This window comes from Dryobates pubescens, chromosome 29 (assembly GCF_014839835.1).
Source record: "Dryobates pubescens isolate bDryPub1 chromosome 29, bDryPub1.pri, whole genome shotgun sequence".
Lineage (NCBI taxonomy): Eukaryota > Metazoa > Chordata > Aves > Piciformes > Picidae > Dryobates > Dryobates pubescens.
This window is the reverse complement of record NC_071640.1, coordinates 9148832-9163726: the sequence shown is the minus strand read 5'-3', so window position 1 is coordinate 9163726 and position 14895 is coordinate 9148832. Positions and strand designations below refer to the sequence as shown.

Sequence of the window (14895 nt, the reverse complement as noted above, 5' to 3'; positions counted from 1 at the left end):
GAAGAAATTATTCCTTCTGAACAGGGAGAACAAACGTTTCTTCTCAGCCTGGGAGAGCAAAGGAGAGAAGCAAGAAAGGATAAGACAACTGCTCCGGGTTAGGGCAGAATCACACCCAAGATGCTTCCTGCTACTGATCCTGTAACAGGAGCTTAATGAGGCTGGAAGGCAAGAGGATCAGCCAGAGCTGTGGTCAGAGGGGCTCCTTACACCACCACCTCTCCCACCCAGGCTTCTTTTCTCTCCTCGAGCAACGGTGCCAATTAGCCCAGCTCCTATCTCCCAGAGAAGATGCAGGCCCCTCTGCAGACAGCTCCAGAACAGCTTGCAAAGCACCACGTTCCCCTGAAGATTTTTTTGCACCTGCTGCAAGATGAAGATAAATTCAAAGGCAGTGGTGTAAACACTCTGCAAAGAGCCCCTCCAAATGCACCGTGTCTCCTTTGAAATATCATTTCCTTCTGCAGGTAATTACTTGCTGCTTTGTACACTTTCCCTTGCCCACCTAAAGGGCAAGGAGGGATATAAAATTAAAAAAAAAAAAAACCACAACTAAAAAACAACAACATTCCAAGCTCATTTCTTTTTAATATTGGCAGTGCTGCCTAAATTTAGGGAAGGGGAAAAAGAAGGAGGAGAAAGAGCGTGTTCGGAACACACGTATGGATTTACAAGCAACACAGGCAGCCCCCGCTCTTGGTAATGTGATGTTTCTAAATCAGGCTCATAAATACATGCTTAGAAGATTAGTCTATCAAAAAAAAAAATAAAAATAAACTTTAATTACCCCCATCTTTATCAGCACACAGCCCAGGGTGGTTAGCCATATGTGGGTGTTAAACGCCGAGTGCTTTGCAATCTTCCCCGCTCTCCCCTGCGCCCCCCTCTCCCCCACCAAGAGATAATAGCAGCATACTGAACCTTGGGTGGCTACTCAGAGAATAAACTGCATTTTAGAATAGAATAAACCAGGTTGGAAGAGACCTTCAAGATCACTGCATCCAGCCCATCATCCAGCACCACCTAATCAACTAAACCATGCAACCAAGCACCCCATCAAGTTTCCTCCTAAACACCTCCAGGGATGGTGACTCCACCACCTCCCTGGGCAGCACATTCCAATGGACAATCACTTTCTCTATGAAGAATTTCTTCCTAATATCCAGTCTGAACCTCCCCTGGCACAACTTGAGACTGTCCACTTGTTCTGGTGCTGGTTGCCTGGGAGAAGAGACCAACCGCCACCTGGCTGCAACCTCCCTTCAGGTAGTTGTAGACAGCAATAAGGTCTCCTCTGAGCCTCCTCTTCTCCAGGCTAATCAACCCTAACTCCCTCAGCCTCTCTCCATAGGGCTTGTGTTCCAAACCCCTCACCAACTTTGTTGCCCTGAGGGGCCCAGAACTGGACACAGCACTCCAGGTGTGGCCTAACCAGTGCTGAGTACAGGGGCAGAATGACCTCCCTGCTCCTGCTGGCCACACTGTTCCTGATACAGGCCAGGATGCCACTGGCCCTCTTGGCCACCTGGACACACTGCAGGCTCATGTTCAGCCTACCATTGACCACACCCCCAGGTCCCTTTCTGCCTGGCCATTCTCCAGCCACCCTGTCTCCAGTCTGTAGCACTGCATGGGGTTGTTGTGGCCACTGTGCAGAACCCTGCACTTGGATGTGTTCAATCTCATACCCTTGGACTCTGCCCATCTGTCCAGCCTGTCCAGGTCCCTCTGCAAAGCCTCAGGAGGCCTTGAGATAACTCCCCTTCCATTACCAGATAGGGAGCATTTGCCATGGGAGCAGCAAGGGAGGAAAGAGGAAATGTGAGACCTTGCTGACAGATTTATAGGGAGTAGGATATTATGGGTATGGAATAAGCTATTTCCTGTGTCCACCCACTGGGCTGGACCCTTGGGGCACCAGAGGTGTATCTTGTGTGGCAGCAGCAGGAGGCACCCAGCCTAAACTGCCACACCACAGCACACCCAGGGGCAGTGAGCCCACCACAGCTTGTCCTGCACCCGTGGCATCCTCACACTGCTCCCAACACACGTTGAGGTTGCCAGCTTGTTGGAGGAGTTGGATGCTCCTAATGATCCTTCTTCATGTTCCGGCAGAGGCTCATTAAGAAACTACAACAGCGTTTCCAGGACAGCCTCACACACAGAAGCATCTCAAGGTGCTTTACAAGCAGGAGATCACATCAAATCAAATGCCAATTAAAAGGAGCAGTGGTGTTGGCGGGTGGCTCTCGCCATGGAGCATCCCTGTGCCCAGGGAACAGTGCTGCCCACCTCCCCTCCCAGCCCTGACCCAGGGCCCCCCCATCCTCTCCATATCAGCATGGTTCCTCCTTCTGCAGTACACCACACACAAGGGATGGGACATCCTCATTGTATCCAGACACAACTTTTCTGCATCGTGGTCCTCACCAAGCCCTCATGGGCAACTCTGAGCCACCTCCCTGAGAACAGGATGGATGTTGATGCAATGAACCCCACAGGCAGCACCTGAGCAGTGAGGTGAGAGCATGAACAGGCATTTCATTGCCTGCCTTCTCTAAAACACCTGCCCTCAGCCTCTCCTTGAGCAGACACCTTCTCCATCACCACACTGGACAGACCCTAAGTGAAGATGCTCTCATCTACAGCCTGGAAAACTGGATTAGTGCTCAGGCATGGGGCTGGCTCCAGCCTCTGAGGGGGCTTTGCCTCCTCATACCACGGGAGACCTCTGGGGAGACTCCTCTCACCTCCAAAAAGCAGGAAGGGACAGGGGAAAGGGAGGAGGGAAGAGAGCTGCATGGTGCAGCAGAAGGGTAAAATCAGACACGTCTGGATTTGCAGAGGATTTGATCTCACTAAGCACAGGCGGAATCAGATTAATTCCATTAACAGCTATGAATTATCTACTAGCAATTAGCCCAGGCTCCAGCATGGCTCTGGGGGGGGCTGCAGAAAAGGCAGCCCTGGGCTGTGCATTGGGGAGAGGAAGATGCTGAGAGGTGGCAAGGCCACTGCAGGGAGGTTGGGGTCAAGCTGCTGGACCCCGTGAGAAAGCCAAGGGTTGAGTGGCTGAGCTGCAGCGTGCAGCACAGCCTACAGCCCTCACCCACCAGCTCTCCTGCTCCTCCTGCAGCCTGAGCCTCGGCTTTTTATGTGCTCCTGGAGTTCTAATGCCTCACGTAGGGAATAAATGTATTTACTGCCTATTTATACAGCTGCCTCTGGTGCTCCCCCTTGGCTCCGAAGCATGGAGCTTACAGCTCACAGGGAGACACTACCAGCAAATATCAGTCAGGAGGAGGAGGAGGAGGAGGAGGAAATAGGGAAGCAGACAGGAAGGAAAAGCCCTGAGTGCTGGGCAAGGAAGGGAGGAAACAGATGACTGAGGTGGCACAGATTTATACGCTGGACTTTGCTGACCCACCAGACACATCACCACCATCATCACCACCTCCAGCCTCCTCACCACCAGTGGTTATCACCCCTAGACCTACTACCACAAGGATCACCATCTCCAGCCCCATAACAAATAGCCCCATCACTAGCTCCAGCCCTACCACTACCAGGGTCATTGCCTCTAGCTCCATTGTCACCACAGTCACCACCCCCAGCCCCATAACTGCCAGGCTCACCACCTCCAGCCACATCCTCACCAGAGCCAACACCTTCAGCCCCAATCTCCTCCGAGCAGGGTCACCTCTGGCTGATTCTCCTGCCCACATGCCTCAGACCTCCCCCAGCACAGCAAAAGAGGGAAGAACTGGTGCAAACCCAATTTGCTCTCCCGGTGCTGCTACGATTTTTGCATCTCTCTGGGCACGGACAATTAAAATCAATGAAGTCAGTTTTACTTTCATGTTCTCAGCCCCGAATTGGTGGAGATAAAATCACATTAAAGGAACAGTTACATATCTGAAGGCAGAGATTGCCTGCACTGGAATTTTCTCTCACACAAATCGATGGAAGCACTTCTCTGAGAATTAAGGCCTGATCCTTTTCATTTCTTTTTCTTTTTTCTTTCCCTTTTTTTTTTGTTTCAAACTCCAAATGAGTCCCAATTTTACAATGTACAAACACAAAGGCAAGTCTGAGTGGAAGGCTTCATTTTCAGGAGGAGGGAAAGCAATTTTCGATAGAGCATAAGGAAAACATTATTCCTACAGGGAGGGAAGAAGAAGAAAAAAAAAAGAGCAAAAGAAGTAATCATTATCTATGAAATAGCTCCTGTTGAGTCACAGCCCAGGGAGGATTGCGCTCAGCCAGCGACGGCTTGGCCAGACGGCTGAATTGATTCTGGAGACCGGGAGGGAGCGCTGATAGAAGCCAGGCTGCCAAGGAGGGCTCGGCACTTGGTAGGAGAGGTCCCAGCACCCATCGCTGCTGGACCTCATCTCCAGCACGTTATCCACCCATGCCCTGCCTGCCACTGAATACAGAATTAACCAGAGTGGAAAGAACCCTTGAGATCGCGGCCACCCTATCACCCAACACCATCTAATCAACTAAACCATGGCATCAAGTGCCCCATCCAGTCTCTTCATAAACACCTCCAGGGATGGTGACTCCACCACCTCCCTGGGCAGCACATTCCAATGGCCAGTATCTCTCGCTAGGAAGAATTTCTTCCCAACATCCAGCCTAAACCTCCCCTGGTGCAGCTTGAGACTCTGTCCTCTCCTGTCACAGGTTGCCTGGGAGAAGAGACCAAGCCCCACCTGGCTACAACCACCCTTGGTGCAACAAGGTCTTCCATGAGCCTTCCCTTCTCAAGACTAAATAACCTCAGGTCCCTCAGCCTCTCCTCACAGGGCTGTGCTCCAGACCCCTTCCCAGCTTTGTTGCCCTTCTCTGGACACCTTCCAGCATCTCAGTATCTTTCTCAAATTGAGAGGCCCAGAACTGGACACATGACTCAAGGTGTGGCCTAACCAGTGCTGAGCACAGGGGCACAATGACCTCCCTGCTGCTGCTGGCCACACTGTTCCTGATGCAGGCCAGGATGCCATTGCCCTTCTTGGCCATCTTGGCACACTGCTGGCTCATGTTCAGCCTACTATCAACCAGTAGCCCCAGGACCCTCTCTGCCTGGCCAGTCCTCAGTGACTTTCCATTCCTGAACATCACAGAAGGATAGGGGTTGGAAGGAACCTCTGGAAAGGTTCCAGGTTCCTCAAAGCTTCATCGAGCCTGGCCTTGAACACCTCCAGGGAGGGGGCATCCACGCTGGCTGCAGGTATGGAGGTGCACACACATCCACGCCTGGTGGCACTGAGCTTTTGGGGATGAGGGTCTGCCTTGGGAAAGTGGCTGCCAAGAGTGAGCTGGGGAGCAGAAGGGTCCACAGGATCCACAGGCACTTTTAAGTTCCCTGGACTGTGCTGGAGATAAGAGCATTTACATCTGTTCCTGCAGGCAGCATGACTCTGGCTCTTTATTTATTTATTTCCCGATTGTATCTGATACAGCCTCAGCGAGTAATTGAGTGTTTGAGAGTGAAAAATTATCTCTCCAGCTTGGCCCTTATCTTGACAGCAAAGCAGCACTTTTAATTTAATTTTGTTCAGAGCATGTGGGTAACAAATTCCACTAATCGCTGGGCTGTCGCCCTCCGCATGGTAACGAGCCTCTTGTTTCCCAGGGAGCGCAACACAAGCGTGGGGCTGGAGGAGAGCAGGAGGAGGGCAAGGGCTTGGTGATGCCTGGGAAATGAAGATGACTTTCCATGCTGATGCTCAGCACAGCTCTGACATGCTGGGGCTGGCTCCCAGCTGGAGCAGTGGGAGTTGGATTTCAGTCTCTGAAGGGGACCTACAGGATGGCTAAGGAGGGACTGTTGCGAAGGGCTTGCAGCGAGAGGATGAGAGGCGATGGTATGAAACTGGGGCAGGGGAGGTTTAGGTTGGACAGCAGAGGTAAGTTCTTCACAATGAGAGTGTTGAGATACTGGAACAGCTTGCCCAGGGATGTGATTGAGGCCCCATCCCTGCAGACATTCAAGGTCAGACTTGATGTGACCCTAGACAGCATTCTCTAGTTGGAGGTATCCCTGCTGACTGTAGGGGGAGTGGACATGATCACCTGTGAGGGTCCCTTCCCACCTAAACCATTCTCTATGATTCTGTGACTTATGGACCATTTGGCTGTTGGAGTATCCTCCTTCCAGCTTTCCTGCACAACTGGAATCTAACAAGGATTGAGAGGGGCTCTGGGTGGGTTTCATGTGCTGATACAGTGCCTGCTTGTTCTGCAAGCAAAGTAAGCCATCATGCAAAAGCACCACATTTGTTTGCTTGCTGGAAAAACAGCATCTGTGACAGAGCTCCTGAGAGCTGAGAAAGGTCAGGACGGAACAGGATCCCTCATCAGCACCACAGCCCTGGGGCATTGCAGGGGGCTGGGAATGGATGTACCTTGGTGTTCTGGCAGGTAAAGATCAGACTTGTGCCATGGAGGAATCTCATCCTCAGAGATATGGGGAGGTTCTGGTTGCATGGGACCTTGGCTGTCCCCTCTGGGGTGCTTTTCCCTAGCCTCACAGAGAGCAGAACATTTCCAGATGCCATGAACCAGGCACCAGCACTGACCCCTCTGTCCTTCCCTGGAGCAAAAGGCTGCGTGCCCCTTCCTGGGGAAGCTGGGACACAGCCAGCTGACCACACAAGAGGAAGACAGGCTGCCAGCACCAGCAGGAAGGGAGAAGGCTCCTTGAGCACAGACAGCACAAGGCACAGACAGACTCATCACTCCCTCTTGCTACTGCAGGCAACCCAAATCAACACGTTTACTTTATCGCCTTTCATCTCCCATTCGATTCCCAGTGGCATCTCTCCCAGTCTGAAGGCTGCTGGCTCAGCGAGCCCAACCCAGAGCAGACCCAGGGGGAGCATTCTCTGAGGAGCGTGGCAGAGATGGGACAATGCTGCCCACGGTGTTTGCTCAGCCCCAGCAAGGCTGGGGGGGTACTGGCAGAGCAGGGAGAGAGGTACCCACATTTCCTTCTGCATTTCGTTTAGCTCCCCATGAAATACTAAATGTCTGCTGCCTCCGGAGACAGGAGAGGATCAAAGAGAAGCTTCTTCATATGTAACAGACTCCGAATACCTAATACTCCCTTATAAAAGACCTTGTTTTAAACACCAAATACAGAGGCAGATCAAAGCTCAGCTTCCCATTTCTCTAACAGCCCTCTGCAGACTTGGCCAGGCAGCAGGGCACACACCGTGCACACACAGGCTGCTGACAGAACCAAGCTACACAACTGGACCCTGCTGGTTTGGTTAAGCCATCACCACAGGCTATGGAAACTGCTGGCTGAATTATTCGTGGAGCCCTCAGGAAAGGAGCAACCTAAAATCATGTCCTGCATGCCCAGGGACCTCTCCTGGAAAGGCAGCAGGTTGCTGGGATGCAAAAGTACCACCTGAATGGAAGCTATCAATGCAAGCAGAGTGAGGCATTTCCCTCTTGCCCTTTTAACAGGCTGCAATGGAGGTGAGGCCAAGGGGGTTGAAGTGATCCAAGACCCAAGCGTGAAGGAGTGGGCTCAGGATGCTCAAGCTGAGGTTGAAACAGATGCCAGAGTGTGCTTGAAGACCAGCAGCTGGCTGAGGATAGAGTCATAGAATGGTGGGGGTTGGAAATGATCTCTGGAGATTGGAGGTGGTGGAGTCACCATCATTGGAAGTGTTTAGGAGGAGACTGGATGAGACACTTGGTGCCATGGTTTAGTTGATTAGATGGTGTTGAGTAAGAGGTTGCACTTGATGATCTCAAAGGTCTTTTCCAACCTGATTAATTCTATTCTCTTCTCTCTAGTCCATCTTCCCTGCTAGAGCAGGGTCATCCACAGCAGCTTGTCCAGGATCACACCATCCAGGTGGGTTTGGAATCTCTCCAGAGAGGGAGACTCCACAACCTCTCTGGGCAGCCTGTTCCAGCTCCAGGGAAAGCAAAACAGCTTTCCCTCATACTTAAGACATCTGATGACAGATCCCAGCTGTCTCAACAGCATCACTTTGTGCTTGCTCCTGGGGTTCTGCTTTGCATCTGGGTTTCCAGCAGCTCTCTGTACCTAATCTTTCTGTCTGGCTGGGGGAAGCAAGATCAGCCCTAGTGGGTCACAGTAGCCACAGGGACCCTCTGCAGGTTCCAGGGGCTGAGACACTGGACCTCTGGCAGCTTCATGGGGCTCAGACAACAGCTGGGTGGTAGTAAGGTGCAGAAGCAATTCAGGTTTTGAGATGAATCAGGATGCCCTGCTCCTCACAAGCTCCCTACAGGACCTCAATACGTTCCCTGCCTCAGATGCCCCTAACCCATGCAGCTGCTCAGCATCCACCCTGCAGACCTGATGTGATACCAATTTACTCTTCATTTAGCCCTTGCAGACCTTCTCCTAGAAGGGGCTTTAAAGTAGCAGGAATGTTTCTGTGTCCTGAGGAAGAAGAGAGAGGTGGGGGGAGCTTCACTCATGTCTCCACCAGTGAGCCAGAAGGGCTCATTAGCTTCACCGAGCCTGTGATGAGCCATGCAGCACAGAGGTTGGGGGTCATTGCACCACTACAGGGAACCTGCTGCAGCCTTGGACTTCTGATACTATTTTTTTACTGCCCTTCCATCTTCCTCTCTCTCTGAATAGCCACCATACAGTATCACAGTACATTAGAGGTTGGAAAGGACCTTCAGAGATCATTGGGTCCGACCTCCCTGGCAAAGCAGGAGCACCCTGGGTAGTCTGGCATCAGGCAGGCACTACATGGGACCTGGGGTCAGAGATGCAAAGTCAGAAGAGAAGATGAATGTATTTTGTTGAGAAGGGGACAACCACCACCCTGCAAGCAAAGGGAATGGAGCAGGAGCAATAGTGAGGTGGGTGTCAGTCTCTTCTCCATAGTATCAAATGACAGAACAAGAGGAAATGGCCTGAAATTGTGCCAGGGGAGGCTTAGATTGAGAAGATTTAGATGGGGTATTAGGAACAGTTTATTTATGGGCATTGGAACAGGCTGCCCAGGGAGATGCTGGAGTCACCATCCCTGGAGATGTTCAAAAACCATTGAGACATGGCACTTCGAGACATGGTTTAGTGGCCATGGTGTTGGGTTGATGATTGGACTTGATGACATTAGATGTCTTTTCCAGCCAAACCAATTCTATGATTCCAACCAAGGTTTGTGCTCAGGGATCTTTCCTTTAGAACTCCAAGGGGGATTGGACTGGAAACATCTCAGACTGCTCAGAAGAGGAACTGAGTAAGTATCAAGGCTTGATATCACCAGTGATGGGCAGCTGGTGATATGGGTTAGCATCTCTGCAACACAGACAGGTTCTCTGTCAGAGACTTTAGCACTGATGAGAGGTGTGATGACCGACAGCCTCAGAGCCAGGAGCCATCTGTGTACCACAGCCAGCATACAAGGAGATTCCCGTGCCTCCCAAGTCTCCCAGGGGAGTGGGAAAGGGGAAAGCCAGCCCTCAGGGCAAGCAGACAAACCTGCCATGAACAGGCTGTAAGAAAAACTTACCTGAGGCAAATTTTGTGGAATCAGTAACAAGGGTGAGAAGGAAGAAGCAAACTGACCATCCCCGGCCCTACAGCCTCCCAGTGTGGAGCTCTGTGTGGCCTCTCTCAGGACTTGTTTCACTTGGGAAAGCAGGACAAGTCCAAGCTCCCCTGGGACTGCACCCCAGCACTGCCATTCAGAACAGGGGTCACACTGACCCACCAAAAAGCAGCAGAGGCCTGATTGCTGGTGTGGGCACACAGCTATGGTGAAGAAGAGGGATGCCTTGCTGAAGGGAGTCATGAACAGAGGACTTTGTGGCATGATCCAGCTCTCCAGAGACACCAGAGACCAGCAGTGCCTCTCCCAGCTCAAATCCCAGCAATGGGGCTGAGCACAACAGCAGACAAGGACCAAGTCTCCACAGAAAAGTGTCTGATTATTTCTTACACTCTCCCAGAGTGGGAGACAGAATGTGATGTCTTGGCTCTCCCTGCTTCTGTGCCTGATCAGATTCACTTCATGTATTCCAGGACCGAAACCCAGCTGCTCCTCAGCTACCAGAACAAGTTCTCCCTCCCTCAACAGTCACCTATGGGAATGTTCTTCTAATGCACCTTGGCAAGGAACTATGAAACCTGTGATCTTTCTTCCACAGGACACACACAAAGCCCACAACCACTTAACCAGCTGGCTTCAACAAAGTCCAATCAACCCCACACACCACCTAAGTGGAAACTTCCCATCACATGGTCTGGGATCAATGCCTTGACAATAGCAGTAATGAGGCTCAATGCTGCAAAAGCTAATGCAAGGAGAGAAACCCTGAGCAACTTCTCTCCTTGGACCTCATAACTGTCTCACAGCACCTTCAATGACACAGAAGCATGGTGAAATCGATGTGGGGACATCATTGTTAGAATTAAGCATATCTGACGAGGCATCCCTCTCTATTAGAGTTATGATCTCATCCAGTTATGGATCTTTGCTGAACCTGTAATTATGAGTTTGGTTCTGTGGCTTCCCACTAAGCTATTGCTTTCCTTCCACAAGGGAGAGGAGAGTCAATGAAAGGATAATGGAAAATTCCTTTTCAAGGACGCAGAGATAGCAAAACATAGCCAGACAGGAGGGGAAATACAATGGGGGCTTTCTGCAAGCCAATTCCCTTGGTCAGCCACCACCAGCCACGAACAAACCAGGTTCCCACAGCATCGCTCCAGCGCCGGTGGAGATCTAACAGCCAGCGCCGCGCAGCTGCGTGGCGCAGCGCTTCCTCCTGAATTCCCTTCAAACCCAGCCATCAAAGCTGCCCAGGTGAACAACAGCTCATTCAAAGGAAAAGAAAAGAATTCTTCCCATTTATCCATTCTTTTATATTTGCCCTACAAGGAAGCTTAAACAAACAGCCCAGAGCCAACGCACATGTCAATAAGAACGGCTTTGTACCCAGCATCCAGCAGGAGCGCGTTCGGAGAGCACCTGACCTCAAGGGGAAGGGTGGTTGAGGCAGAGGGAAAGCAAAGGTTTCTCTGCTTTTCATTAAAATACAGTTTTCCACACCTTGCTCATGCATTGTCTTCCCCTTCCCTTGAGGTAGCTGAATAAACCCCAAACTTCCATGACTTTTGCAAAGCACTGAAGGACTTTCACACCCAGCTGGTATTTCAGAAGAACTCCTGGAAAGAAAACCTGCTTCAGCACTTGGGGATTTTTTTTCCCCCTGCACCAGTAACTTCTCAGGATCATTGTTTGTGTCCCTGGCAGAAGCTTAGGAAGTGTGGGTTAGAGGAGTGGACAGTGAGGTGGTTTGAGAACTGGCTGAAAGACAGAGCTCAGAGGGTTGCTCAGAGTCTAACTGGAGGCTTGTGGCTAGTGGGTTACCCCAGGGGTCACTACTGGGTCCAGTCTTGTTCACCAGCTTCATCAATGACCTGGATGGAGTGGACCCTCAGCAGGTATACTGATGATACAAAACTGGGAGGAGTGGCTGACACTGAAGCAAGCTCTGCTGCCATTCAGTGAGACCTAGAGAGGCTGGAGAGTTGGAGAGAGGTGAACCTCATGAAGGTAAACAAGGGCAAGTGTAAAGCCCTGCACTTGGGGAGGAAAAACCCCCTGCACCAGCACAGATTAGGGTCTGACCTGCTGAAAAGTAGCTCCAAGAAGGAGGACCTGGGAGTGCTGGTGGACTGCAAGTTCCCCATGAGTCAGCAGTGGACAAGGAAGGTCAATGGTATCTCAAAGTGTCATCAAGTCAAGGAAGATTCTCCTTGCCTTTTACTCTGCCCTAGTCAGGCCACATCTGGAGTACTGTGTCCAGTACTGGTCTTCCCAGTTCAAGAGAGACAGGGAACTCTGGAGGGACTCCAACAGTGGCTACAAAGATGCTGAAGGTATTTGAGCTTCACTGTGAGGATGAAAGGCTGAGAGACCTGGGGCAGTTGAGCCTGGAGGAGAGCAGCCTGAGAGGGAATCTGATCAATGCTCAGAAAGAGCTAAAGAATGGGGAGCAAGAGGATGGGGCCTGAGTCTTTTTGGTGATGCACAGTGACAGCACAGAGAGCAATAGCAACAAACTGGAACTCAGAAGGTTCTGCCTGAATGTGAGGAGAAAATTATTTGCTGTGAAGGTGCTGGAGCCATGGAGTAGGTTGCCCAGAGAGGTTGTGGAGTCTCCTTCTCCAGAGAGATTCCAAACCCACCTGGACACTGGGGTCCTGGGCAACCTGCTGTGGGTCAACCTGCTTTAGCAGATGGTTTGGACTGGGTAATCTCCAGAGGCCCCTTCCAACCTCCACCATGCTGGGACTCTGTGCCTCTGTTTCCAGCCCAGCCAAGTTCACACATCATTCCTTCCTTCTCTCACATCATTTTCCCTTAACCCAGCTAGGTTCATACTGCAACAGGTACCTCACAAATTCTCTCCCCTCTTTTCACCCAAAGCTCTGTCTAAACTTGGTGAGAATTTCTCACAGTTCTAAACCAACATGAAAAAGAGCAAAATAAAACCTGAATCCCCTGCCTTTCAGCAGGCACAATCACACTGCAGCCCTGGGCATGCCTGTGTTTATTCCCCATGTGCAATCACCAAGCTGATCAAAGACACTCAGGTGATTCCACATTTAAATAAAGATGTTGCCAGCTTTTATTGGAATTCCTGATCACTGACACAAATAAGGCCAGACATGCTGTGGTGGGAGCAGGCATCCTTCTGGTGTGCTGCCCTTTGCCCATGCCTGGATTAAGGCAGAAAACAACTGGAAGGAGCAGACCCACAGGGTAATTTCTCAATTGCCTCCCCATGTTGTTATTTCCTGACAGTGATTTTGCAAATGCAGCAGCAAGGTTTGTCATGTCCTCCACAAAACAGCCCAGGCTGAGGGAATATTGTGTCCACTCTGGGGCCCTCAACACAAGAACACAGGCCTGATGGAGAGGGCCCAGAGGAAGGACCTCAAAGACAAGTAATGGACTGGAGCACCTCTCTTACAAGAAAGGGCCGAGAGAGCTGAGGAGGTTAGCCTGGAGAAGAGAAGGTTTTGGGGAGACCTTATAGCAGTCTTCCAATACCTGAAGAGGGCAACAAGAAAGCTATCAAGGGACTACTTGCAAGAACAAAGGGCAACAGTTTTAAACTAGATCAGGGTAGATTTAGATTGGACATTAAGGAGGAAGTTCTTCACTATGAGGGAGGTGGAACACTGGAACAGGATGCCCAGGGAAGTGATGGAGGCCCCATCCCTGGAGACATTGAAGTTCAAACTTGATGGGGCTCTGATATAGTTAGGGATGTTCCTGCTGACTGCAGAGGGATTGGACTAGTTGACCTCTAGAGGTCCCTTCCAACCCAGTGCATTCTAGGACTCTGCTGAGGGTCCTCAACAAAAATGATTCAGCACAACGTGACCGAAAATGTGGACACTAATTTCACACTGTGGATATTCCAGTTTCTCAGTTCCTCTAACTCATTAAAAAAGCCTGAAGGGACTCCAGTCTACAAATCCCTGCCCCAACCCTCATCTTGAATTTGTTCCTTTTAATTGCCTTTGTGCTCAGAGGAAAGCTGGGAAATTTCTGTCCGGCAGATGCTTTGCATGGCAAATAAAGGTAGAAAACAGGAGTTTGGAGCAAGGAATTGCCAAGGTGCCCACCCCTGACAGCTGCACTATTGCCAGGATGATGAGGGACAGTCACCACCTGCCAGTGCAGCTCTAGAGATGTGCCAGAGCATGTGTAATCTAACTGACACTAGGAATTAGCAAAGAAACCCAGAACCTCAGCAGCATCACCAGGAAATGCCATTTACGGCTGCTGCACGGTGCTGCAGCGCACACACAGCACATCTGGGGCTGTCCTTACCTAGACTCAGGCAGTATCACCCATGGAAACAGTCAAGGTGCTCAACCACTTTTTCCCCTCTTACAGCCCTGTGCATCACTGGGGCCTGTGCCATTCTGTACCTTTGCTGCGTCTCCGGCTGCGGTACTGCTCGGTGTAGAAGGTGAGCTGGGTTTCATCATCCGCCTCCGAGCCCGAGTTGCCTTTGGCACGGCCAAACCCTATCCCACCTGCAAGCAACAGAGAGGAAAACATCAGCCCTGACAGCTGAGATGCACAGCAGCAGAGGGTGCAGCTGGGAGCTCCTGGATTTGGCCAGCAGGCACAGCTCCCAGCCCAGGGGCTCTGCCTGGGGCCACCAGAAGCAACCAGGGACTGCTGCCACTCGTGATTTCACTGGTTGCTTATTGCCCTTGTCAAGAAGCAAAAGCCAATGGTGCCAATTGTGCTGTGAAGGCAAGAAGTTATTTTCTACCCCATGGAAGTAGACTAGACACAAGAAAGAAATTTTTCACACTGAAGATGGTGAAGCACTGGCACAAGTTGCCCAGAGAGGTGGTAAATGTCCCATCCCAGGAACCCTTCCAGCTCAGATTGTCTGGGGCTCTGAGCAGTTGCAGCTATCCCTGCTGACTGTAGGAGGTTTGGGCTGGATGACTTTGAAAGGTCTTTTCCAACACAAAGCATTCCATGATTCCATGGGTGTATTTTACAAACATACTGTGACGCACTTATAAAGAAAACCTCTGGATGCAGGAGCTGCTCCCCCCAAGGACAGCTGCCTGGTCAAGTGTGGGCAATGTGAGAGTACTGGGGGAACACTCATGCTGCATGGCTTCCCTCTCTCAGCACCCACTTTGGCCCTTCCACTCTGCCAGCTCACCATAGACTCATAGCACTATTTAGGCTGGAAAAGACCTTCCAGGTCATTGAGTCTAACTATTAACCCTACTCTACCTAGTCCACCACTAAGCCATATCCCCCAACATCACATCTACATGGCTTTTAAATGCCTCCAGGGATGGTGACTCCAGCACCTCCCTAGGCA

General features: G+C 51.0%; 1 protein-coding gene across 1 annotated transcript in view; it reads right to left on the bottom strand.

Annotated features, from left to right (window-relative positions):
* Nucleotides 1-14895, bottom strand: part of ASTN2 (astrotactin 2) — a 423548-nt gene that overhangs the window by 254613 nt on the left and 154040 nt on the right. Inside the window, exon 5 of the mRNA XM_054174585.1 lies at nt 13970-14077. Coding sequence (XP_054030560.1) covers nt 13970-14077 — 108 coding nt within the window. The remainder of the gene's footprint in view (nt 1-13969; nt 14078-14895) is intronic.